The sequence below is a fragment of the Vitis riparia genome, chromosome 16 (genome assembly GCF_004353265.1).
Source record: "Vitis riparia cultivar Riparia Gloire de Montpellier isolate 1030 chromosome 16, EGFV_Vit.rip_1.0, whole genome shotgun sequence".
Classification (NCBI taxonomy): domain Eukaryota; kingdom Viridiplantae; phylum Streptophyta; class Magnoliopsida; order Vitales; family Vitaceae; genus Vitis; species Vitis riparia.
The window spans coordinates 20,410,208-20,437,940 of NC_048446.1; the positions used below are offsets into that span (position 1 = coordinate 20,410,208).

Below are 27,733 nucleotides of genomic sequence, written 5' to 3' on the forward strand. Positions count from 1 at the left end.
ATAACTTAAAAAAAGAAAAAGATGTAATAAGTTATGAATAATATTGACTTTGTGGATATATGGTCACCATCGACTACGCTTGTGTTTATTGCAACCATAGCTTTTATTTGGTTTTACCTTTTTTGGGGGGTTTTTTTTTTTTTTTAATAATTTGAAATTGGGTGGTGATGTGAGGGTTAGGAAGAGAAGAGATTGACATGTGAAAGAGAAATAAGTAAGGAAGAGAAAAGGAACAAAATTAAGATTAGAGTTTTGAATAAGGTTCTCGGAGGCAACAAAAGATAACATGGTTTTTTCGATATATTTTTTTTTATAAAAAAAACTAGAGGGGATATGCTTAATTTAAAAAGTATATGCTTAATGTAAAGGGATAAAAAATAGAGTTCTAATTTGATTAGAATAACTTTTTTTGTTAGGCAAGAAATGACTTTCATAAGAAGTAAGTTTGTTTTCGCTTTTGCATTAAACATTTTTAAGAAAATTTTTAACTTTCAAATAATTAATTCTAACATAACCTAAAGTTATAATATTTAATCTTTTAAGCTTGAAGCTTTTTAAGAGGAATTTATACCTTTATGCTATATTTGATTCCCGAAAATATAAATAAAAGAAAAAAATATTAAAAAATAATTTTTTTATATTTGGTTTATCATGAAAAATATGAAAAGAAATCAAATATAATTAAAATAAATAAGAAAAAAAGTAAAAAAAAAAAAATTAAAGAAGTATATAAAAATAATTTATTAATTTTAAAACTATTTTTTATTTTTTCTGCATTTTTTTCCTTCTTATTTTTTTTTATTTCTCTCTCATTTTTTCCTAAATTTTTTTGAAACCAAACATAGAGTTAAAGATACTAATAGATAATTTTTAAGGTGGAGATTTGCAATTTTTAAATTTTAGACAGTAGAAAAGTTTATTTTAGAAGTTGTGGTGAATAGAAATTAAAAGGTGAGCAAATATGTGAAGGCAAAAAATGTTTGAAAAAGAGCCAAACAGTCCATATTTACATTCAGCCACCTTTTGCGCTATTTAATCCAAGGCAACTCAGTTGGTCCCATGTCAGCCAATTTCTTTGCTTGTTGGATTCATTTTAGAATGATTCTGGAATCATTCCATTTTCTTTTCCTATTACCACTCTTATATTGCTGCTGCCAATATTCTTTTAAAAACACTTTCCCTTCTATCACAATCCATGGAATAATGAAAGCCAAAGGGCCTTGTGGTCCATATGGCATCCAAATAATTTGGTCTCCTTTTTGGAATAGGGGAAACACAAAAAACACTTTTCCCACATTTTTTTTCTCTTGCATATTTATTGAAGTAAACACTCACTAAAAATCTATACTTATCAAAAGAGGGAAACCTAACCCTAACTTCATAAAGTTACCCAACATCATCATAAACCTAATTATAATCATAATTTCACAAAATTATCTAATAACACGGTGCCACGATGAAAAAGCGATAAAATTTTTCAAAATTAGTGGAGAGGCACAATTAAGTTAGGCACAAGCAACACCTTGTATAATTATTAGGTCCATTTTTTATTATGAAATCGATCAAGACATGCTCCAAATTTAGAGAAAGGACAAAGCATTGCAATATATCTTCCCTAACTAGACCATTTCATTCCCTTTTGAGAAGGTTGACCGCCTTTTTGTCCATCTACATGATAGATACATTTTACTTATGAAACTACATTTAGATTATATATTTTCTAAGCCTTAAATTTATTTTTATTATGAAAAAAAATGATTAGTTTGATATATTGTTTTTTGGTTCTATTAAGAATAGCTATAGATATATGTAATTTTGTATAATATTAAGGTTTTTTTTTTTTTTTTTTTTTTTTTTTAAGTTGGCTTTAAAAGTGATATATAAAGTGGAAAAGGTGATCTTGAAAATAGGAGATTTGATTTTGATGAAATCTGACATATTGACATGTATTGAATTTTGGTTCCATACTAGAGAAATTTCCAAAATCAAGGAAATAGTTATCTATTTTTAGTTGATGTAACGATTGAATGATAAGTGTGTGGACAAGCGCAAAGCTTTCCTACGCATGCAAGTTTGATCCTCGGTTAGTGAAAGACATTAAACAATGGAATGCAATATAAATATACAAATTCATAGATAAAAATGTATGTATTATGTAATAAGTTATTTTAAAAAAACTATATCTTGGATATAAATTTGATCTAAAAGTATGAAACTTATGTTGGCCATGACTTAAGATTTGGGCCTAGATAAGGTTGATTATTAAAGATGATAATAGGATAAGATATTCGGGTAATCTACACTAACTCACCTTTATTGAATGGGTAAGTATGGAGAGGTCTCAAATAGAATAGGTGCAAGTTTGAGTTTAAATGCTTCAATTTGATCTAGGTTAGGTTGCAAGTTGGGTTATATTATAATGGCTAGCCTCACTTTGTCCAAGTCATTTATGAAAAATCATAATTTTCATTTAAAAGTCTTGATTTTCATATGATTCAACCTAGAGGAGCTAAATCCAAAATTGTTACCATGTTACTGCCTTCTTCTTTCTCCATCGTTGACGACAACTAACTCCTCTCAATCTTTGCTCTAATTCAATAAAAGAACTTAAGACCTTAATCTCTCTTAATGCAAACTTAATTTTCTTTTATTTTATCTAGTCATACCATGTATAATAACTATTTAGTTGTTTCTTATTTATGTTTTATATCATAAAATAGATGATGATCTTTTGGTGATAATCAATTTTTTGTTTATCGTGCATGAGCTAAGTTCACAACAGAGATACTAAACTTTTGACGAGAAAAAATGGCTCATGACAAAGATGATTAACTTTTGGTGATGAAAGATCTACAAGTGTTAAAACTTGTGAAGAAGTATATGAGAAAGAAAATGACAACCTATTGATAACGAAAGCACTTTACGTGTTGAAGTGCATGAGAGGAGTGTAAGACAAAGATGCTAATCTTTGACCAACGAAACATTTATGGTCAAAGTACACGAGTTGAATGTGTTTTTCTTGTTTTTCTTTTTAATTATAGTTTAAGTAACCTTCAATTTGGTCACACATCAAAGTACATGAATTGAGCATGCTTTTGTGATGTTGTAACATTTAATCGAGTCAATGCATCTAAATGCATGAGATCAAAATATTCTCGAGGTTATACCAAAGCTTTTTGCCGTAAGACAATGAATTGCAAAGTTTAGGTTCGTAACTCTATCTATGATTGATTTTAGATTACAATTATTAAACCTCCATGAATTTGAACAAAATTACAATCGAGCTACTATAATAACAAAATTACATGAATGGTTAAGTTACCCTTTTGATAATATATTAATTTGAAAATGTTGAAGTTGTTTAATTACTTTTTCCTTTCTTCGATTACGATATGCATGATAACCGTGAATTTGTTTTTTTGTTTTTGTGTTATATCATGAAATAGAAGATAATTTTTTGACGATGATAAAGACTCACACATTAATTTAATGCATGATAAAGAAAATAATCTTTTGATGATGAAAGATATACACCCATTGACATGCATAAATTGCATGATAAAAGTGACAACTTATTGATGACAAAACATTTGTTTGTATTAAAAGTACATGATATTTATTTTTCTTAAAAGTACATGAGATAAGTACATGACAAAAATGATAACCTTTTGTTAACAAAACATTTATATACGTAACGTGCATGAGTTGAGTATAATTTCCCGATATCACCACTTATGCAACATTTAATTTGCTTATGCATCAAACAACATGAGTGGAGCGTTCCTTTTTGACACCTTAACTTTTGTAACTCTCAATTCGGCTATGTGTCATAATTTTCTGATACCACCACTTAAGAAACATTGAATTTGCTTATGCATCAAACAACATGAGTTGAGTGTTCCTTTTTGAAACCTTAACTTTTGTAACCCTCAATTTACCCTTGTCATAATTTTTCGATACCACCACTTATGCAACATTTAATTTGCTTATGCATCAAACAACATGATTTGAGTGTTCCTTTTTGACACCTTTAACTTTTGTAACCCTCAATTTGGCTATGTGTTAAGGTGCATGAGCTAATTGTGCCTTTTTAAAGCTACAATTTTTGTACCATTCAATCAAGTCAAGGGTTATACCAAATCTTATGTACTACAAGACAATGATTTACAATCATATTCATTAGGCCTTCACAAATTTGAAGAAAATTACAATCAAACCACCCTAACAAATACAATTACATAAATGATGACGTTACCCATTTGTAACAATTCCTTAAATCGATATTTTTTAACACTAGGTTAATTTTTCATTAAACATTAGAGAATACTAATGTAATTTTTATTTTTTATTTTTACCAATACTTCCATTTTGGGAGGCGCATTCCCCTTAAGTTTGATGAAATCCTCTTGTATGATATAAAGTAAATAAAAAAAAATATCCCCCATCATTTGAAATTATTGAGAATCCAATGATTATTTTAATGAATAAATAAAAAAATTCCTAAAAAAGAAATTAGTTTGACTTTTCATTAAATTCATTTTCCTAATATGTAGTTAAATATGTTTTCCATTAAAAAATAACATATATTATATAACTTTGCTATAAAATTAAAAATATTTTATATTTTCGATTTTGTTATACTTAGTTTAAGAAGTTTTTTCAATCTTTGAAACATGATAAATTTTGCTTTCAAATAACAATATTTTTATCTTCTATTTTTTGAGGTATAAAATTAAATAAAGGTAGTATTAACTTATTTTCTAAAGTATAAGAAATCATTTCCAAGGTGGGTTGGTGCAACATGCACATAAATTACCCTTTATCTATTTACATTTCTAAATAAGATTGTGAAATTTAACCTTAGCTTCTTGCTACTTATGGCAAAATAAAAAATAAAAAAATCCTATACCTTCACCTATCTTTGTTTCTTGAAAATTTGGAGGATAAATATTAAAGAAAGAAAAAAACATGAAAAAATAAAGTTGATAAGTTATTTATATATGTTTTTTTAAACTTATTTTTTCTTTTTATGAAAATATTAAATAATTTTAAAATATATAAATTTAAAGTAATTTGAATGATTTGATTTTTAATGATTTTATGGCAAATCAAATATGAAAAAAAAATATTTTTTAATAAAATTTTCTCCTTCATTTAATGCATTTGGGATAAAATATTAAAAGAATTTCCTTAGAAAAAATAATAAAGATAAAAAAAAAATACAAGACTCTTTGCAACTGCTTTGAGAACAATTTTTTTTTTTTTATAAAAAAAACATGATTGATAACTAAAAACTATTTTGTGTTCTTAAATATTTTGAAAAAATATTTTTTAATTATTTTTACTTGTTTTCTTATGACAGTTTTAAAAAATAATTATATAAATATATAAAATGATTAAAAATAAAATAATAGATATAAATTTATTTTTAAAATATATTAAAAATATTTTAAATTTTCAAATAGAATTTTATTTTATGAAACATCAAAAAATAATTTTTTAGAATTAAAAATAGTTATCAAACCGTGAGACACCACATTTTATATATATTTTTTTTCCTCACATTTTCCAAAGGTAACAAATTAGAAGTTCACCTTTTGATTAAATCGAGAATGATCTTTTATAATTAGAAAAGGAAAATGGATGAAAAAGAGAATAATTTTTAATAATAATATAATTTTTGAATTCCATTAGATCAATCTTCCCATCTGCTAACCAAACCTTCCAATCAGTCACGTGCACCTGACCTTTTCCGCACGCATCCCCGAGTTTTTTTTTTCTTTCAGCGAAAACCCATCGCCATTTTCCCCCATGCGCGTGCGCAACACCTTCACCAATACGTGATACAGAGATCACGCAGCTTCGTCTCCACGAACATTAACGACCGTGGGAAAGGAAGCGTTACGGTCTAACGACCCCATACGGTATTCAGAGCGCGTGGGACCCACTGCTTGATAAATTAATAATGATAAATGTGATGTGGGGAAGATTCGAGAAGCGTGTAAAAGCTATGGATGAGCAAGAGCCATGATAATACGACAAGCAGGTGACCTAATCATTGTCATGGATATATCAACACGTGGGATTCTTATCCATCGTTGATTCATGCTTAGCTCCAAAAAAATGTTAAAGTTTTGAAATACGACAAATTGATCACTCCTTGTTAAAAAAAATAAAAATTTATAGATTTTATTTAATTTACTAATAATATTTTTTGAAATTATTATTAATAATTTTATTTTTACATATTATTTTAAATTTATTTTACTTATTTAAAAATTAAATAATTTAAAAATATATAAATTCTTACAAATCATATTTCTCAGTACCATGTTGAGAAATATTTTAGAAAATTGATAAAAAAAAAACAAAGAAAAAAAAGAAAAAAAAATAAATTATTTTAGAAATTGTTTAAAACTCATTTCACTTTTTTTTATTAAATAATTTAAAATGCATAATTTTATAATTAATTTTAATTCATATATTTTGTAACAAATCAAACATAAAAAATTATTATAATTTTTGTTCTTTCTTTAATATTTTTTACTATTAAACATAACATTATACGTTTTATCAAATAATATTTCCTTATATTTAAATCCCGATCTTTTTATATAAATCTATGTAAAGTTTTTATCAGATAATATTTCTTTATATTTAAATCCCGATCTTTTATATATATTTATGCAAAGTTGAAGACTTTAGATTTTGATTTTCTTGAAGAATCAAGATTGCTTAGAATAAGTATCAATTTGGTAGCTTATAATTTTCTCATTTCATAATTATAAAATAATCATAAAAAATTATCCAAAATAAGAATTTAATTCACTTATAAATGACGATTATTTTGTATATTTAATGATGTAACCTAATAAATAAAAAAATCTTAATTTTTATTCAATAACAAAAATATCAATTTTTATTTTTTTATTTTTTTATTTTTCGTTGCTTTAAGATTGGCTTTCTGGGAAATGGAAAAGCCGAGGATATGGTGGCGCCTGCGGCGGGGTGGTGGTGGCGGCGACCTGAAGGAACATGGTTCAGTGACGGAGGAATTATATACTCAGCTGCACACTGGCTCGTTACGTACACTCTCCGATACTTTCCCATGTAAAGTAGTGTAGGTGTCGTTGGTAATCTGTGATGGCGCGTGGAGAAGCCTTTTTCTCTTACAGCCTAGACCTTTGAAAAAGAGTAGGAAAATGGAATATTTATTATTAAAATAATCAGCAAGTGGTATAATATTTGTTTTTAATTGGAAGCATAATGACAATACTACCCTTCCTTATCAAGTAATGTCTTGCAGGTTTTGTGTTAGTTGGATATCCTGCAATCTTTTTTATTACGTGGATTTTACAGTTGTACTTTTAATAAATATATAATTTTTTTCATAAAAATATTTTATAATTTTTTAAATATTTATTCACAATTTTTTTTTAATATAACCCTTTTATAAATCCATAGTTTCGCTCTGTTGAAAGAAATTCTGTTTTTTCTTAAGAGTGATACGTCTAAAGTGCTTTTAGTACGGTTGAAGTACTTTTTAATAGTATTTTTGTTTAAAAATATTTTTATTTACGATAATATATTAAAAAATAAAAATATGATTTTTAGGAATTATTTAAAATAATTTTTTGTATATTTAAAAAATTTATAAATAATTATAATACGTTTTATCATGATTCTTAAAAATATTTTTAATATTTATACTTTAAAATATTTTGAAGGAATCACCTCTTTACAAAAATATTTTATTAAGATGAATAAATATTCAGAAATTGGATGATTTTTTTGTTTTTTTTTGGTTTGTTGATTTGTACGATGATTTGCTCTAAATAAAATAACATATTCCGACAATTACACGTTAAGTAGGTCCAATAATGAATGAATTTTGACATGCAACAACAAAAGCAGCCATATAAATTGAGCAATGTTACATAAATGGGAATTAAATGGACCACTTTCTACTATTATAACACACATAAATGATTCCATTTTTTGACGACAAAAATGACCTTATTTCATCGCCGACATTTTCCCACCAACAAAAGGACAAAATCGGTCGTTTATAGTTTTTACCGTTACGTTCTCTTTACAATTTAAACCGGATAGGCACGTAAATAGACAATGAGGAAAGGGCATTTTGGGCATAAAGCATAGAAACAGAAAACGACAAAATATGCCACAGTTGTAAATAAGTTCAATTTTGAGGGTACAATTAAGTCTGGTCAGGGATAATACGTGACCAACGGCCATAAAGGGATTGGAAAAAGCAGTTTTCATTACCAGCAGAAAAAAATAAAAAAATTTATTTAAATTATTTTATTGGAATTATTATTATTTTATAGTGTGTTGAAGCTATAGAGCTATGGCGGTGGGGTTCAGAGTCTTCTTCTAATCTGTTGAGAGACTTCATCGGAGACGGTGGTTTCCGGCGACTCTCTCTAGGGTTTCGGCGACTGAGAGAAGAGGCGTTTCGCGGCGGCGGAGTAGGTGGAGGTGGCGGTGGCCGCGGTGGTGGTTGTTGATGGTTGTTGTTGCTGTTGGCGGTGGTGAAGATAAAGAGAGGCGAAAGATACAACCATGAACGGTAATGGATTGAGCAGTATGGAGTCGGAGTACATTCGGAGGCACCACAGGCACGAGCCTGCTGAGAATCAATGCAGTTCTGCTCTTGTTAAGCACATCAAAGCTCCTGTTCCTCTCGTAGTCTCTCTTTCTCTCTCTCTCTCTCTACATCTCCGTCTTTCTCTCTCGAAAAATTTCATATATGTATGTGTATATATTTATGTACGTATTGATATATTTTGTGGTTTTTATTTATCTTTACTTGTTTGCTTTTTTCCCGATTTTCGCTCTCTAGAATTGGATTGTGTTTGTGGAAGATTTTCCTCTCTAGGTCTCTGTTTGGATCGGTGGGCTAATATGTGGATTGAGCTGGTGGAGGTTGTGGAGGATCGGTGTTTGGATTTGAGTTTTTCTTGGGATGATTTCCTAGTTTTTTTCTTTTTTTTTTTTGTGATTTATTATTATTATTTTTTATATTTCGCTTTTTTTTTTGGGTGAGAGGTAATTTGAGTTGCTTTTGTTGATCTGTGGTGTTTTTGTTTCATTTCTGATGATTCTATTGAATCTGATATTTCGGTCTTGGTGTGTTTGATCATTCGGACTTCTTTTCTTTGTAGGAACAAGTTCTGGTGGTTGCTTGAGGATAAAGCTGAGGGAAGTTCATAAAAGGAAAAAAAGAAGAAAAGAAATTGAATTTATGTTCTATAACGATATTTAGTCTTTTCTTTTTTTCTTTTTCTTTTGGTTTCCAAAAGAGGAAGCCTCATCTCTGCTAAAAGAATGACTAGGAGGAGGTCTAGTTCTTTGAAGTCCAAAACAATAAAAAAAATCTGAGACTCAGAATTTCCTTTTCTTTTCTTTTCTTTTCTGAACTTCTCTCAGCAACCAAACAGACCAATTCCATATGAAACTTAAGGAAACTGACATTTTAGGATTGTGTAATTGCAACAAGTTTCAATTTTGGTCAAGCCTGTTGTGGTTTTTGATTGGGGCTTTAAAGATTCCTTTTGTGTTGGGTTCAACAGTTTTCCTCATCGGGAAAAGAAAATATTTAAAAAAGGGATAACTGATAAAGAATTAATCTTTGTGAAACAATCTGGTCTGCAATGATTACAGAGCTTGAATGCTATTTTTGTGGAAGTTGGAGCATATATCATATTAGATTCTAGTTTAGTTGATTTTACTGTGGCTACTTTAATTGGCTCCTGCTTCTCATAATTTGATCAGGTTTGGTCTTTGGTGAGGAGATTCGATCAACCACAGAAGTACAAGCCATTCATCAGCAGGTGCGTTGTGCAGGGAAACCTTGAGATAGGGAGTCTTAGAGAAGTTGATGTCAAATCAGGACTTCCAGCCACTACCAGCACTGAAAGGTTGGAGCTTCTTGATGATGACGAGCATATCCTCAGCATGAGGATTATTGGTGGAGATCACAGACTCAGGGTATAGAATTACTCTCTTTCTTGAAGTTTTCTCTGTTCACTTTGCATGAAACGAATTTGGCTATTGCTTTTTGGCTCAGTTCGTCTGTGATTTCCTAAAAGAGTTCATTTGTGAAGTTTTTGGCTTGTTTCCTCTTCATTTGTGGGTTTCAGTAGAAATTTATTAGACTTTCAGCTTGTGCACTTAAGATGTGAGCATAGCATGAGTCATCTAAAATTTTATTCTTCAAAATATGGAAAATCATGTTTGCAGTCCGATATGTTTTTGAAGTCACAATCACAGTGTTCCCATCACAATGGAGCATAGTAAATTGGGGTTTCTCAGAGCATGGTTTTTAACATTTTTTTATATGGTGTTGAGATTGATTCATATATGATGTTAAATTGAATGCCCCGGAATGTGAAAACAAATTTTGTAGAAATCCGTGTGGTGCTTTAATCTCCTGCCAAAGCAGTGACCCGGATTCCTAACAAATTTTGTTAGGAATCCATATGCACTGCTTTGATCTCCTGCAAAACCATTGCCTGCATTGTCCTCAAACAATTAAAAAGTGAAGCAGGATTGAATTTGGATAACAGTGCTGATCTCAACACTGCTTTAATCTCCTGCCAAAGCAGTGACCCGGATTCCTAACAAATTTTGTTAGGAGTCCATATGCACTGCTTTGATCTCCTGCAAAACCATTGCTTGCATTGTCCTCAAAAATTAAAAAGTGATGCAGGATTGAATTTGGATAACATTGCTGATCTCAATACTGCTAATTTAATCTTTTTATCTGCTTTCTTCTTTCTCATGATGCCTGTACTCAGTATTTTGGAATCACCTAGTTTTCCACACCATGACATTAACTCCGTATGATTCTTAGAAAAGGAAAGGAAATGCTCAAAAAATCTCCTCCTCTATTACATGCATTTTTCCCGTCAATAGTATAGTGTGCCTATTTATCTTTCCAAATCTGGTATATCTCCCTGTCAAAATTATCTAGTGTCAGGTGACCTCACTGTCCAGATATTTTGCATTCTTTTAAGGTGATTAGAAGAAAAATATAATTAGCAGTTGAGAAAATTTCCTATCTGGTAGGTAGAGAAGGAATGGGTAGTTGTGAAAATTTCTAATTATGGAAATTCAGGTGATTCTACCAAGAGATGGTATGAGCATAAAAAAATATAACAATGCTATCTCTGGATTGTGGTTCCATCATTAATAATGCTGCATATTGGGCTGGATATTTGGGTCAAACAGTGACGAATTGGACTTCAATTTCAATTGTCCTGGACTCTGGGCCAGATATGCACCCCTATATGCACACCCCCTTATACGGTTGGCAAACCAAGAAAGGTATTTCCTGCTAACTAAGGTGGGCCTTCTGAAACAAGTTATTGGGACAAATATCTAATTCCACACAAATCAGATTATCAAATTTGGTGAATTTTCTGGAATTCAATATATGAAATCATTTGTTTATGCTGATGACTTAGTCAGAAGCTTCAAGATTTCATTGCAGGAGCTTAGTAGTATGAGAAAGATATGAGTTTGCTTTCAGATTGCTGATCTCTCTTTCTTCTGTAATAAGCCAAACCAACTGTGCTGCTTTTTCTTCAACCATATTTTCTTTTTCAGAACTACTCTTCTATCATTTCCCTCCATCCAGAGATCATTGATGGAAGACCCGGGACTATGGTGATCGAGTCGTACGTGGTGGATGTGCCAGAGGGAAACACCAAGGACGAAACTTGCTACTTTGTTGAAGCCTTGATCAAGTGCAATCTCAAGTCACTTGCTGACGTCTCAGAGCGGCTTGCAGTGCAGGACCGTACTGAGCCCATTGATAGGATGTGAAAGTGGGAATGGGGAGTTGTTGTGGAAGGCTCTGATCGCCATGGATGAAGCTTCCGAGGCTTTCGATTCTCGGGGGTTTTGGAGACTGACTGGTGGTAGCCCTTCTTCCATCTTCCAGATACACTCATTCTCTCTCTCTTTCCTTTTGTTTGCTATGCTCTTTGTCTTCCTTTTAAAACTATGCTGGTTTTCCTTGTCTTTGGTAGCTCAAGAACCACAGCTCTTATAAAGGTTTCTTAAACCTGTTCATGAATAAAAAAAGCTAAAAAGAAAAAAAAAAGAAAAAAAAGAAAAAAAGAAAGGTTAGGTTCTCTTTATCTGTGGTTTTTCAGGGTTTTGTCAGTGGCGGTGTGTCATGCTTTGTCGTTGTATATATACGTGCTAGAAAGAGTTTATGTTTGTATATGCGGTTGCAGTTGATGAAGCATGGAGGAGGAAATGAAACTTTATAGGCTTAGCTCTGAGTCATGGTAGGGAAGCTTGTAATTACTGTTTTATCAGTTCTATGATTATCTTAATCTTAAGCTTGTTCTTTAGGTGCCATGGGATCCTAATCCTGAAATTCGAAAAAAGAGGGAAGTAATCCTTTCGGATTCTGGTCGGAGGAGCACCATCAGAACTATTATATGAAAATTAGCCCCATTTCCTACTCATAATTGCTTATGCCAATTTGTGGTTTTGCCCTGTTTTTGCTAAGCCACTCTGCGATTTTGTCTCTCTACTAGCTTGTTTCTACTTTCAATGAAATTTCTGAAATTTGGTGATGGCTTTCAAGTTCATTCTTGTATGTTGCATAAGCCATGGCTTATTTGTTCCGAATTCCGAGTTCCGGGTTGCCCTTTTTTCATGAAATTGAATGATATGGTGAATTATATGTGTATGGATATGGATTGTCATTTTGGAACTACCTTTTTAACTGCATTCTTGCCTTTTATCTGAAAATGAAGCATGAAGTGAAAAGGACAGAAAAGCATCTAGATCGGATCCATTCCCTAAGGAAATGCCAAATAGTGTATGCCACTAAATGAGGTTTCGAAAGAACTTGTTTCGGGTGCCACTGAAAGCGAAAGTCACGTGTAATTGGAATGATTCCATATCTCTATGATTTGAGCTACTCTTTTTATCTGTATCTTTCTGAATCATTAGCCCATGAATGATATAAAGCATTAGCATTCTCACTCAGAATGTATTCGTTGAATTCCAAAATTGTAATTAGAAAAGTCAACCATATGTGGGAATTTTTGTGGACTTCAGAGCGTAGATTTACCAGAAAAGATGCGTGTAGGGTTCAGACTACAGCCGTTGATGCTCAGCTCCAACGAAAAATAAGCTGCGTAGGCATGCTAACCCAGATTTCCATATCCAATTTCAGACCTAGCTCATCAGAGTATTAACTTTTAGGTTAGTTTTTGGAAATTTTGTGGAAAATATTAGGAAAAAAAAATAGAGAAAAATAAAGGGAGAATTATGTTTTAGGGGTAGATGGATCCCCAAATTAATAAAAGATCTGTGTAACTTTTCAAATTGAGTTGAAGGATAGGACAAATATACCCTTTAAGAACACATAAAATATTTTATAAAATTAAGTTAAATAATTTTTTTTCAAAAATACTAAATTAAATAAAAGTGGTTTTCAAAAATATTAAATTAATTTTTTTTTTCAAAAATATTAAATTAAATAAAAGTATTTTTCAAAAATATTAATTTTTTTCTCAAAATTAACAAAGGGCATTTTTAGAAATACTGAAGGATAATATCTTTCAACTTAATTTTCATACTTTCATTGAGTCTTGGGCTCAATTTAAAGAGTTACACGAATCTTTTGTTAATTTGGGGGCCCATCTACCCCTAAAATATAATTCTTCCAAAAATAAAAAGAAAGAAAAAGTAAAGGAATATATATATATATATATATATATATATATATATATATATATATATAATAAATTATTTTTAAATTTTATTTTATTAATTTATTTATTATAAAAAGATTTAATAATTTTAGGAAGTATAAATTTTTAATTAACTTTAATTACATTTGATTTTCTTTGAAATTAAATATGAAAAAATCTTTAGTCCTCAGGAATTAAACCTAGTGTTAAAACTTTTTTTATTTATTAAAAGCATATATTTTAATTTTTTATTTTTATTTTAATAACCTCGGAGCCTCACCATGGCAAGGTCCTTTGGGCCCACCATGGGTCACCAAACCCCAAATCACTAGCACCAGTCAGCATCGTGTAATCCGTCAGGGCCAGTAATCTGCCTCAGCCAGTGTTGGATAATCCATACTTAGTATCAAGTAATTTGTCACCGTCGACACCGGGGTGTAATCTGGGAATTGAATTCCCAGTGGTAAAATATCAACAACCTAACGGGCTAACTCATCCATCCTATACCACATTCTTGGTGCACACTTTCCAGGCTGAGTTTGAGTTCTAATTCAGCAGCCTGGAACATGATCATATCCCAGATACTCTTTAACTCCTAACTCTTCTATCCAGCAAGTATAGAACAAAGTGGTGATGTTTAATGGTACTATAAAAATTTCGGCTAAAACAGGAGCATGGCATATATCTCACGAGAGGATAATGAAAATTGTACAAACCCGACTAAAAATTACAAGAATAGGAGTAAGATTTTTTTTTCTTTTTTTTTTTTCCCCGAAAAAAAGGGGAAAATAGATAAATCATTTATTCACTAAGGTTAAGCAAAAGAGTTCCTTCCAATCTCAAAGAATTCAAAATTTCATCCCGAATGGGAGAATAGCAAGGATGAAGTTATGGTTTTCCTATCAGATTCTAGGCGGGGTTGTCTCGATGGGATGGATCATAATAAATGTCGTACTCTGGGTTTTTCCGACAGTTGAGAATGCAGGGGGGAAATAATAATTTTGTATAAATAAATTTTTTTTACCTGATGTGATTTGAATACACTGTACAGAGGTCCCCCTACAGGTTTTTAGTAGCTTACACATAAAGATGAGACCTGCATTTTAAGCCAACGCCAGCTCCTCATCCACCTCTGGCTGCGTTTGTTGCTCAGGCAGCCGGCCTTCTCGGTAAGGAAGAAGGATGCGTTTGATATCTTCTGCATTGAGGGTTTCACACTCTAAAAGTGCGTTTGCCAAGGCATGTAGCGCCTTCTCGTGCTGAAAATATGTCAAACATTTTTAGAGTTAAGTGAAGCCCCTTAAGATCAAAGCTGGAAGCATCTAAACACTGAGAAAGGTTTCTGGTTCTTCAAGAAACCAAAACTATACATAAAATTAGAGTCATTAATTCTAGTTATGACGATGTAAGTGTTGGTGTAGCCTGAAATCTGATGACCTAGGTCTTGTGTCAAAACTGTTTTTGAAAATAGTTTTTTGTTTTTTTTCAACTAGAAAACAGTTCCTTGATAATTTGTTCTTAAAATAGGGTTTTTTTGGTGCAATGTTCTGAATAACAACTAAAAATATGGAAAATTCTGTGAAAACTTTTAGTACATAATTACTTTAATGGAAAATAAGCCAAAAAAAAGCTATTTTTTATATTTGAGTTTCCAAACATAATTTTATTCTTGAAAACAAATGTAAACTGGTTCTAAGAACTGTTCTCAAAACCTGGTTTTTGAGAACGATCCCAAACTGGCCCCTAATTTTCTCTCTTAGCTTACTAGTTAGAAGAACTATAAATTATAGAGATCTGATGGACAAACCTTCTTTAGCAGGGCTTTCACACGGTCATAGGCTTCTCTGAGGAGCTTCACCACCTGTACAAACCCGAATGAACATATGAACAACCAAAAACAATTATCATATTTAAAGCAGGATGGGGGATTCAGATATCAGAAACATACTTCTGCATCAATTCGCGATTCCATTTCTACACCTGGTCGATCTTTGATATAAATTGGCCCAATTGTATCACTCATCCCGCAAGTAGATACCTTGCATAGAAAGGGTTGCTCTCAGCATTAAGAGAAATAAATGAAGAAAGCTCTTATTAAGAGGTTTCAGCCATCAGCTATTCCTTAAGGCTATGTTTGGTTCTTGCAAAATTTAAAGAAAAATGCAAAGAAAAGAAAATAAAGAGGCAAAGCAGAAGTAATGAAAAAAGTGAAGGAAAATTTAAAATATATTTAAAGTCAATAAATTATTTTTATATATTACTTCACTTATTCCACTTCCATATAAAGATTAAATAATTTTAAAATGAATAAATTTTTAACAAATTTTAACTATATTTGATTTTCTTACGTATGTTCTATATTAAAACCAAACATGAGAAAATTATTTTCCCTAACATTTTTTTTCCTTAATACTTTCCGGGAACCAAACATAACCTAATATTTTGAGGTATTAGAAATTCCTAGGAGGCTTTGAACTCATGGTTTTTCCAAATTCCTTAGTGAAACTGCTCTATGTTACAGAAACAAAATCCAAGAGTTAGTATAATTTTTTTTTAATGGGTAAAGAAAAGTCGTATATAAAGTAAAGAGGAGACACCAAAAAACAGTGCCCTCAAAGTATATAAGAAGTATACAAAAGAAGTCAAACGGCTCAAACCAAAGGAGGAGGGATAGAAACAAAAAACATCACCTGCCCTTACTTAGAGCCTAACCAATCAATGAAGCTTAAAAGCATAAAAGGGCTCAAATCTATAAACACCCTACTCCAAGACCACAGGTTACAAACAAAAGAATTTTTCAATCTTTGGAGCGAAAGCTCCTCATTGCCAAACGCTAACAAATTCCTTTCATTTCATACTGTCCAAAATATACACAAGGGGGACATTTGCCAAGCCTTTTTACGAGCTTTCCACAAATGACCCATGCCACCCAAGGAGAGTTTCCTTCACTGAACAAGAGAGAATCCAAGACACACCAAAGAAGGAGAAAAGAAGATTCCAAAGAACCCGAGTCTTTGCACAATGAAGAAGAAGGTGATCAACCGTCTTTGCTTCAAAGAGGCAAAGAAAACGCCTATTTGCCAAAAAATGGCCCCTCCTTTGAAGTTGGTCTAGAGTTAAGACTTTCCCCCAAAAATCCTCTTAAGCAAAGAAAGCCGCATTAGGAGGTGCGCTCGATCTCCAAACACTACCACTAGGGAACAAAGGAGAATCTCCGGGCTCCAAGATAGAATAAAGAGATTTGACCAAAAAGGTCCCACACCTCAAAGCTATCCAAATCACTTTATCTTCTTCATCCCTGTGCACCCTAAAAGCTTGGATCTTATGTAGAAAACGCTCCACCAACTCTAACTCCCAATCATTAAAAGGCCCTCGAGAAAAGAGAGGTTCATCCACCCCCATCACCTTCAGGGTTTCCAAATATCAACCACCCAAGCTTCCTTAGACGAAGAAGGGGTAAACAATGAGGGGAAGGACTCACAAAGTGGCTCATCTCCACACCACTTGTCCACCTAGAATCCCACTCTCTGACCATTACCCACTTGGTAGGCCAACCTGCCCCTCAAATAATTCCACTCCTTCCTAATAGCTTTCCACAACCCCCCACCATATCTCTCACTCACCTTGCGGGAGTGCCACCCCCCATCATCATCACCTTACTTTTGACTGATGACTTGCTTTCAAATGGCCTCTCTTTCATTGGCATACCACCAATTCCACTTGCATAAGAGAGCTATATTCATCAACGAGGGATTTCTCACACCCAAACCACCTTTCCTTTTCTCCAAGCAAACCGTGTTCCACCTAACAAGATGCGGTTTTTGCACAAGAGCTCCACCACCCCAAAGAAAATCCCTTTGAACCTTCTCCAATCTCAGCCTCACTTGTCTTGGCATGCAAAAAAGAGACATGAAATATATAGGCATGCTAGACAAAGTGCTTCGAATTAGAGTGAGTCTTTCTCCTTTTGAGATATACCATCTCTTCCACATATTGGGAATAATTAATATTATTAAATGCATGGACTTTGAGAAAATAAAATTACCATATATTGGGCAAGCTCTGTGGCTGTGTTTAGATCACTACTTGCTCCGGTTGTGACATGGTCTTGACCAAAGATAAGCTCTTCTGCTACTCTTCCTCCCATACAAACATCAAGACGAGCTAATAACTGCTTCTTGCTAATTGTTGTCTCATCATTTGAAGGAAGCTGAGTAACCATTCCCAAAGCAGATCCCCGAGGCATAATTGTTGCCTTATGAATTGGATGAGCACCATCTGTGTTGAAGGCAACAATTGCATGACCACTCTCATGATATGCAGTAAGCTGAAAAGAGATGAAGCAAAGTAAGCACATAAAACCAAAAACCGTGGTGCAGAGGCTCTGAATGGATCTAATCAAATTCAGAGTTAGTAGCAATTTACAGGGATATCCCAGCTCAGAGAAGGCCCCTGACTTAACTATCTTTAGCACCTATTGTTCGGGAAAACACATCCTTATCCTTCTCAGTATTTGGTTCCCTTCCCAGCCCCCAAAAAAAAAAAAAAAAAAAAAAGACGTGAGAGGAACATAAATATGCATAAGCCTTATGGTTGAATCTGTGACTCCACAGTAATGAGGTGAAGCATCAACCGAGTGAGTCACAGGTTAAACAGCTAGCCTTGACAGGTCTCGTAAATGATATTCATACCTTCTTTGATTCTTCTGATAAGAACATTGTTTTCCGCTCTGTTCCCATGATTATCCTATCTTTTGCGAACTCCAATTGTGAAGCATTTAACTTGTCAGCACCTTCAACAGCAGCCTTAATGGCAGCTATGTTTACCAAATTTGCAAGATCTGAGTGAGAAGCAATAGAAATGAGAATCATTGATGAGTGGGTCCTGACATGTCCAACCAATTTTTGCAGGGATGCATTCATAGGCTGGACACCTGCTCTCGAGAATCTAAATGAATGAAATGATATTTGAATAGAATGAAAAAGAAAACTCACCAGCCCCATTGAACCCTGGGGTGCCACGAGCAATTGCTTTGACATCAACATCATCAGACAATGGTTTATCCTGCAGATAGAGCTCCAATATCTCTTGACGGCCCCTCACATCTGGATTTGGAACAACAATCTAGAAGCAAATTTTTGTTAAATTTCACTCTTTCCAAAAGCAGAAAAAATTTAATTCAGAATAAATTGATGAGAAAATTTAGAAATTATCCCAAGAAGACGCTCTTAAATAGATTCACTACTCACCATAAAAGTCTAAAGTTAAGCTGCCACTATAATAAGGAATTGAAATCATATGTATCAAAAGACTTATCGATCTCCAAGTATTTATGGGCACCAAAACTAAATGGTAAATACATTCAACTGAATGATAGAATTTCAAGGTTTTTAGGACAAGGTAAAACATAAAAGTGGGGGAGGTTTCTGTTAAGGAGAAGTGCATCGATAAGACTAAAACATGTCTAGTTAATAGAGTGCATTTGAGGTTTCACGTTTGTAACAATCAGCATGATGCCTAACTTCTTAGGTATCATTGTAATTTGCCAAGAAGCTGGACCAGATAAACATTTAAAAGTTGAGATAAGAAGTCAGCCAAATGGAAATAATATTTGGGAAAAAAAAAATGACACCTAAGATAATAGAAATATTCACTTCGTTTTATCACAAAAATCATCTTCAGTATAGGATAAATTATTCATAATGAACAGTTTTAAGCTTCAAGACTTTGCAAACTATTATGATACAGAGAAAATAACTTACATGCCTGTCAAATCTACCAGGTCTTGTTAAAGCTGGATCAAGAATATCAGGCAAGTTTGTTGCTGCCATCAATATTATGCCCTACAAGAAAAATATTATCCAAGTTAAAAAATGCAGAAAAATATTCACTAATAGCACAAGTTTGTCCATATGTTACCTCATTCTGTTCAAAACCATCCATTTCAACAAGCAGTTGGTGCAATGTTTTTTTTGTATGGCCTTCCCATTGCTTTCGTGTAGATCCAACAGCATCTATTTCATCAATGAAAATGATGCAAGGAGCCTATGAAATAAGAAAGTACAAAAAATGAGCTAAAATTTAATGGATCTCCAATTCCATATCTGAATTAACACCATGTACATAAGTAAAAATCTACATAAAGGGAAAAAAAGGAAACACGCTTCAGAGGCATGAAAACAAAAATTAAATATTAATTTCTCCAAACAAGAGAGAGTTTAGAAGTATGTGTTATGACATACAAATTGATCACAAAGATGAAAAGTACCACACTCGATCTCATATTCACTGTCAGAATAGTCATTGATATTCAAATGTTTTTATTTGATTAAACCCACCACAAAGGGTGCCTCTGAAACAACTTACCTTTTTTTTAGCTGCTTGAAATAAGGATCTTACACGCCGAGCACCAACCCCAACAAACCTGCCACACAGAAAGCAACTTGAGCTTCAAAGTACCTGACATCTATATAATGCCTAAAATAATAATAGAGCAACTTCCAGATTCAATCTCTATCAGTTTACTCCAAAGCCATTCATACACAAAAAGAAAACCTTTCCTCCAATCACATGAACAGAAATCTTGGGGTTACTAGTTTTTTATGTTACGCTAACTAGCAACTACTGCAAACCAGTTGGTCAAAACGGAATGGAGATAGATATCATGAATTTTGGCAAGAAAAATAATGCCCCCATATGGAGAACCAAATATTTATTTTCCATTCAAACCTCTAGAAAACAACCACATAAAGGCCTTTTCAGTAGGTTATTCAAATCTAATAGGCAATCATGTTAGTTGCTGTTTTCAGTAGCCTAGTAAAATCAATTAAGTCAGTGCATGAGCACTACTATGTTTTTAGCTGCCAAGTAACAACAATCCAAACTGCTGTTGGTAACCATTTGTCAACAGCTGAAATGCCATGATGACCAATCCAACAACCAATGAAAAGAGGCTTGGACTAATCCAAGTGCTTAGGACAGTTAGTTATGTAGTATCAAAAAAGGCTTCTAAGTCTATCCAATAACCTAAGGGGCAAAACAGACTCAAAAGAAGCTTTTGAGCAGATTTGAGGCCAAAATTATGAACTGCAAGGAAAACTGGTTTGAAATCATACTACTTTATAATTCAGGATTTAAAGGGTCTCACAAAAATTGGCCTGTAAGGTTGCTTCTCAAAGGGTGACACAGGAAATATGACCTACCAAAAAAAAGGCGTGGGAATGTATACCACATATGGAAGAGAAGAGATCCCAAAAGATCTTATAATATAACAAAGTAAACAAGGGAAACATTGCTTAAATGAGATAAGGACAACACACATCAAGCAAAAATTTCTATGTCATTGGAAGGGCACATGGTCTCATGAGAGAAATATGCAAGTATAAAAGGAAATTATCCAAACCAGACCAGAGTCCCGTTGTGGAGATAACATCCAAGGGGGAAGGGACAGTCTAATGATTTGGTGGAGGGTTGTCATTTGCCCTAGAGGAACTGAAGTCCAGCCAAAAAAGGCTTCTCTGTTAAGAGTACTTCCTTGACATCCATCAGGACAGTATCTCGATGCCAATAAAGGAGAAGATCGACCATAGAAAAAGTGAACCTGAATATGGAGGATCCAAAAGAACATCTGAAAATATTTTTGAAGGCTTTATGATAAAAAATCAATGGAACTTTGACTATCAAAGGAAACAACTGCCATCTTATTTAACTAGACCACAATGGAATAGCTATCAAAGGAAACAACTATCATCTTATTTAACTAGACCACAACGCAAAAAGTTCAATAATTCAAAGTAATTATCATCATCATTATCATCCAAACAAGTTAGAAAAAGAGAATATTCCATAATTTGGTTTCACCTGGCCCTCACAAAAAGCCAGCATCAGCGATTAACAACAGAACTAAATTACTATAAGCTAGTGAAGCTTGTATTAAGGAGAGCAGAATATGGCTCACATTTCTTCAAATTCAGAACCTGCTCTATAGAAAAATGGTACTCCAGCCTCTCCAGCAATAGCCTTCAAAGTTCCAAATGAATCAAACCATAGATTAGAATGTAAAAAATATCATTGATTAAATCAAAGACAAATGAAAAGGGCAGAGAAATTAATATGGAAATTCAAAACATCAGAGAAGCTCATATGCAGACAGAAGTTTAATATAGATAATGTCTCTTTGTTATTACAAACTTATAAAGCTCAATGGCCACAAAATCAATACAAGCATGGATTCTCATCCATCTATCGAAAAATTTTAAGATGCATTCAAAAGCATAAACCATTACTTCATCTGATCAACAAGTAGTCAATGTTCCATCATTTGGTATGCAAGGCATGTATGAGAGAATTACCATAGAATACCACTGGTAAACAAGAACCGATGAGGACATGAATTTCATTTAAGCATGAACTGAGCTTGTGCATTAACTGTGGCACAAAAAATAGAGCTTGTACTTTTCCATGACACTTCATTGTATGCATAAACATAAACAGTAAAATGCTTTTATTTCTATTTGTTCAAATAAAGCTTGGAAGCCCAACAGAGACCATGAATTTCTAATCATCTCAGAATATTCATTGACCCACTAGTATTGACTTCAATTTGCAATAGCCACAATTCAAAAAATGAATCACTCTGCAATGTCACATGCAAGAAAAAGAGACCAATCATGCCAATCAAGCTCAATAGTACTAGCTCATAACCCGTTGGACAAGCTTTAGAGGCAAAAGGCCAAGAAAGGATTAAGCTGATATCCACAGCCCAAAGAAGTAATTAAATTGCTTACATTCAGCTACAAAAAAGAAGTCCATATATATATATATATATGAACCAGTAAAGGACCATTTGAAAGAGTAAATAAGAAAGAACATACCTTGGCAAGCAGAGTTTTTCCTGTGCCAGGTGCTCCTGTCAAAAGAATTCCCTGCAAACATGTATGATTTAGACTAATATAATAAAACATTAACCCAGCAGAAGTGAACAAGCAATGGACAGTACTATATATATAATTAAAGTTGTAATTCAACATGGACAGTAACCAAATTTGGGGCTATGATTCCATACTCCAAACAAGAAGATAGTGGTGGAAGTACATGCTCTAACATGTAGAAGCATTAAAGCTAAACCACTGAATCATAAATTTACACATATATACTCATCCACAATTTATTTATCTAGGCAGGTAACATAAAACCTTTTTTTCTTATAGGTTAATTTTTGTTCCCATTGGGACTTGAACCTCCCACAAACCCTCCCCAACCCTTTACCACTTGAGCTAGCCCTCAAGGGTAGACAACCCAAGACCTTAAAAAATCAGAGAGATCCATCATCCATGGTATTGAGCAGAATATATGCATAACCATTTTGTGCAATAAGATTATGTACTTGAAGAACAAAATGTCTTCTTACAAACCTTTGGCAATTTCCCCCCAAGTCTAGTAAACTTTGCAGGGTTTTTGAGGTACTCCACTACTTCCTCAAGCTCCTGTTTTGCATCATCACAGCCTTTCACATCCTTAAATGTCTTAACATTCTGCAGCAAAGGCAACTACTCAGAGAAAAATAGCAGGACTACAATTAACTGGCATGCTTCAAAAAACAGGATGGTCCATATGAAATGAATACAACTCTAAATCACTTGCACAACTTGCTCAATAGACTTGAAATCTCCAGAAACACTCTTAAAACATATAATACAAAACATGTAACATCAGATATCCACCTTCTCCGGCATAACTTCTTTATTTAACTCTTTAGGCGCATAGGAAGAGCTTGAGCCAACACCTGATGCACCTATGCCACCTAAGCTACCTATGTACTTCTGGAGTGCAGCAGCACCCATTACCCTGAAAGTAATATTCAATTAATAATAGAAACGGGAACAATAATCAGTCAGGGAGCACATAAACCTGCATGAGTGTGAGTGACAGTGCAATAGACTTGATTCTCTTTTTTAGACTACTTTGTAAAGATGATTGTTTACAACTCTATATGAAAGAGAGATGATAGTAATCAAGTAGACTACACAAGGAAATGGAAAGCTCATACCACACCAAACCAACAGCAACTGTGAACAAGATGGTTGAGATCAGCTCTTGTGCAAAACGTGATGATCTGCTTGAAACTTTAGGATCAACCTAATAAAGGATACAACATAATTTAAAATTTTAAAAACAAAATATACACACACAGAAACACACAAGATCCCAATGGAATCTAGGGAAAATAAGTTAAAGAAAATGACTAAAATCATCAGTCTTGCAGCCTATGATCAAAGATCATGACAGAAGCAAATTTGTATTAATTCTTTACCCTCATACCAAAAAAGGGGAACCAAAACTACACTTTGTATAATACTTACCATCACAACATGCAATGGCTGCTTCTCAGATATGCCAGGGTTCAAAAAGGCTTCATCCATATTTCCTGAGGCACGCTGCTTCAATTCTTGCAACTACACACAAAATTTAATAAGCATTTAAATGAAACTATCACATCAAAGACAAATTTGGGGAAATACCAAAGCGACATATTTGAATCCAACCATGATAAATAAGATTCAAAAGGAAAAAAAAAAAAAAAAAAAAGGAACATGCAGCCAGCCTACTACAAGCAAAAGGAAGAGCTTACACAAAAACATTAAGACCAGTTTTAATAATTAGATGAGAAAGTTGAGATGGATAAGCAAGAAAACAGCAAAGAAGTAAAATAAAATAAGGGAGGCTAAACGAATTGGAGTCAAAAGAATACAAATGCCACAGCAAGTAACAGTTGGCACAAGATGAAGGATCTAAAGATAAAAGGGAACAATACAATGCAACAAGGGCATCAATATGGTCAAAATGAATAACATACACACATATCTGAAGAGAACTTTTGAATGCTTTACTAAGATATGGCATTAATACATTAGAGGATCTAAAATGTCATTTATTTTGCCTGAATAAAGCACAAAAGCTAAAGCCCCTTGCAAAACCTACATCAAGGAGAGTAATAACACATAAATTATAAATTTATTCACCCATTTTATGGTCGCATCGCCTATCTGTGTCTGCGCAGAGTGGGCTTCTAGCCTTCTCAAATTTCATGCTTTTTATATGGATTTTATACCTTTGTTATCCATGTATAGGCCACTATCCAGTCATATCAACTTGCATGACAAAGTGACTGATACTGATACTTCAAATAGGTGCAAGGTCAAAATCTAATAAGAAATAATAAAATGAGAACCTATAAATGACACCTCACATCAGAAGACAATAAGAATGCTACCATGGGTTTTAACCTTTCATGGTAATTGAAAAAATGACCAAAAAATAACAACAATAAAGGGAACACTTGATTACCAATGTAGGAAGGCTAGAAGGTTTTCCAGATTGCTCATCTGGAAGATATTCAGAAATTGCATTAGTGACCACTAGAGCTCGAAGATATTCTGCAACTCCTCTACTGTCTACTGCATGATCCCTTTGTTCAAATCTCTTGATGACAGACTCAGGACTGAAAAAAAAAAAAGAATGGAACAGCTAAGCACAGTGCTTTTTGTTAATCACTTCATTTGTAAAATAAAAATAAAATATAAAACATGCATAAAGTTATTGTGATATTTGACGACATCCTAACATACTGCTTAGCTTTGGACTGCCACCACTCGCAGCACTGTTCTACTGCCTAAAACAAAAATAGATTTCTAGTTGACACACTAAAAACATCTTCAGCAAACAGGCTAAAGGGATAGAAGTAACGCTTATTAATATATTTAACCAATGTTCTACCTTCATTTTACCTTATATAACACTATGTTTGGTTCCAAGAAAGCACTAAGAAAAGAAAAAAAATTACTAAGGAAATTTTTTTCTTATGTTTGGTTTTATCATGGAAATTTTTTTAAAAAAAATCACAAATAGTTCAAATTAGTTAGAAACGTTAGTCTTTTCAAACTTCAAATTATTTAATCTTTATATTGAAAAGTTAAAATAAGTGAAATGAGTTTGAAATAGCACATAAAAATAATTTATTAACTTCAAAATTATATTTGGTTCCTAAAAAGTACTAAAGAAGTAAAAAATGTTGATGAGAATGATTTTCTCATATTTTGTTTTAACATGAAAAAAAAATACAATTAAAATTAGGTAGAATTTTTTTTTCTTTGATAGATAATGAAGCAAATTGTATTAAAAAGAGCCACCAAAAAAGCGATTCCAGGTATACAAGAAACAAACATCCCACTGCCACCAAGGCTCAAACAGGAGTGAATTAATAAATCATAGGAACTTTTAAAATTTTAAATTATTTAATCTTTACATGGAAGATTTAAAATAAGTTAAATGAGTTTGAAATAACATACAAATGGACTTCAAATCTATTTTTATTTTCCTTCACTTTTTCTTTTCTTCTACTTTTCCTTTCTATTTTTCCTCAATTTTTTCGGCAACCAAACATAGCTTAAATCTGTTTTTTGTTTCCTTTACTTTTTGTTTCCTTTTAGTTTGCTCTCTATTTTCTTTTCCTCGCATTTTCCCTCAAATTTTTTGGAATCAAACATAGCATAAGGAACCAAGAAAATTCACCATTCCTCTCCTATCAATGGTGCAATACTTGTTAGCTAATTTAGATGACCTCCATATCATCAACAAAATGCACTTGATGAAACTGGCATAAAACTAAAGGCTTTTTCAGTTGAACAGTCTCGAAACTTTATTTCATTTTTCCTTTTCTTGTCATGAGGCCTCTTGACAAACTCTATGATGATGATTCTCTAAACACTATCTGTTAGAGGGATTTTTAGAGAGACCTTCTTAGATTGTTTTATAAGATAAAACAAGGTACTAATGGTACCTTTCCTTCCTAAGAAGGAAGAAAAGAGGAGGAAAAAAAAAGACTAGCATTTAGAAAAATGTAAGCTTATCATATTTCAGATTCTAAAAGCAAAGAAACTTAATCGAGTCTACAGAACCATTCAAAAACTCAACCACGGTTTCTCCATTTTCTTCTGAAGCCAAAATCACAGGAACCACAAACTGTTTTACTCCGTTTTCTAGTAAACCAAACAGAGCATAAGCTAAAATCCGAAAGCCATAAAACCATAACCTGTGTTTATTGAGTTCAACCAGCAGCGCGCTCTGCTTCTCAACATCCTTAGGATTCGCATCCGCCTCCGAAATCAGCCGCTCCAACCGCTTCTCCTGCCGCCAAAACGGCCACCAACTGAACCACTCCGACCCCAACACCTTCTCAAACCATGTCCTCACCGCTCCCCACACTCCCATCGCAAACACCACCACCGCAAGCCGACTCTTCTTCCCCTCATTCTCCACCAAACCCTCACTCTTCCCCTCACTCTCCACCGCCTCCAATCCCGAAACCCCCGGCTCCGCCTCCACCAATCCTCCCTCCGATTCCCCTGAATTCATCACCAAATTTTCCACTTCCTGCCACTCACCCTCCATCTCCGCCGCATCCGCCGCCTCCGGCTGCAATGTGCATCGAATTGACAACCGGTGATTGCGAAATCTCGACTTCGGGGAAACAGCTTTGAATGCAGAGAAAGAAATCCTACAAACAGACAGTCTAGAGAGACAAATACGCCTCGCAGACGAAGAACAATAAGGCTTCGAAAAAGCCAATGAAGGTTTGCAGATAAGAGAAGCTTGAAGAGTGGACATGGCTACTAAGCACTTAGGGTTTCGCAGGACAGACAAAGGGAGATTCTCTCTTCGCTTCGCTTTCTCTCTCTACAAGTTTCCGAGCAAGCGAGATAACAGAGATAGGACGAGACAATGGAAACGCCGTTTTATTTTGTATCGAGAATGTGAGCCACAAGGAGAGAAAAGTCGAAGATTAGAACTCCAGGAGAGAAGCTGAAAGCAAGGAAACCTTATCCCTCACCCCTCTATTGAAAATATTATTTCTTGGCGCCCCACTCTCTCATTTACTCATCACACTATTTTATTACATAATTTAATTTATTTTCCCATTTTTTTTTCCCCTC

General features: G+C 33.3%; 2 protein-coding genes across 2 annotated transcripts; one reads left to right on the forward strand and one right to left on the reverse strand.

Moving 5' to 3' along the window:
* Positions 1-8,307: 8,307 nt before the first annotated feature.
* Positions 8,308-12,668, forward strand: LOC117933630 (abscisic acid receptor PYL8). Its single transcript, XM_034855085.1, has 3 exons — positions 8,308-8,706; positions 9,796-10,011; positions 11,632-12,668. The coding sequence occupies exons 1-3, from the start codon at positions 8,584-8,586 to the stop codon at positions 11,848-11,850; spliced, it is 558 nt and encodes a 185-aa protein (XP_034710976.1). The 5' UTR covers positions 8,308-8,583; the 3' UTR covers positions 11,851-12,668.
* Positions 12,669-14,556: 1,888 nt separating this feature from the next.
* LOC117933697 (ATP-dependent zinc metalloprotease FTSH 11, chloroplastic/mitochondrial) lies at positions 14,557-27,636 on the reverse strand. Its single transcript, XM_034855188.1, has 17 exons — positions 26,833-27,636; positions 25,089-25,242; positions 24,104-24,196; positions 23,791-23,879; positions 23,465-23,588; positions 23,156-23,275; positions 22,616-22,666; positions 21,700-21,761; positions 20,109-20,166; positions 19,662-19,787; positions 19,505-19,585; positions 18,737-18,866; positions 18,434-18,582; positions 17,788-18,069; positions 15,691-15,780; positions 15,550-15,603; positions 14,557-15,001 (listed from the first exon to the last, which is right to left on the reverse strand). Exons 1-17 carry the CDS (start codon positions 27,405-27,407, stop codon positions 14,846-14,848), a joined length of 2,394 nt encoding a protein of 797 aa, XP_034711079.1. The 5' UTR covers positions 27,408-27,636; the 3' UTR covers positions 14,557-14,845.
* Between the last annotated feature and the right edge of the window lie 97 nt (positions 27,637-27,733).

What these genes read in the sequence shown, in the direction of transcription:
- LOC117933630 (XM_034855085.1), top strand. Translation starts at nt 8,584, where the DNA reads ATGAACGGTAATGGATTGAGCAGTATGGAGTCGGAGTACATTCGGAGG. An exon ending in TCAAAGCTCCTGTTCCTCTC is followed by an intron (nt 8,707 to 9,795) that starts GTAGTCTCTCTT and finishes TAATTTGATCAG; the next exon opens with GTTTGGTCTTTGGTGAGGAG. An exon ending in GTGGAGATCACAGACTCAGG is followed by an intron (nt 10,012 to 11,631) that starts GTATAGAATTAC and finishes TTTCTTTTTCAG; the next exon opens with AACTACTCTTCTATCATTTC.
- LOC117933697 (XM_034855188.1), bottom strand. Translation starts at nt 27,407, where the DNA reads ATGTCCACTCTTCAAGCTTCTCTTATCTGCAAACCTTCATTGGCTTTT. An exon ending in AGCCATTGCATGTTGTGATG is followed by an intron (nt 23,880 to 24,103) that starts GTAAGTATTATA and finishes ATCCTTTATTAG; the next exon opens with GTTGATCCTAAAGTTTCAAG. An exon ending in TATCAGAAGAATCAAAGAAG is followed by an intron (nt 18,070 to 18,433) that starts GTATGAATATCA and finishes ATCTCTTTTCAG; the next exon opens with CTTACTGCATATCATGAGAG.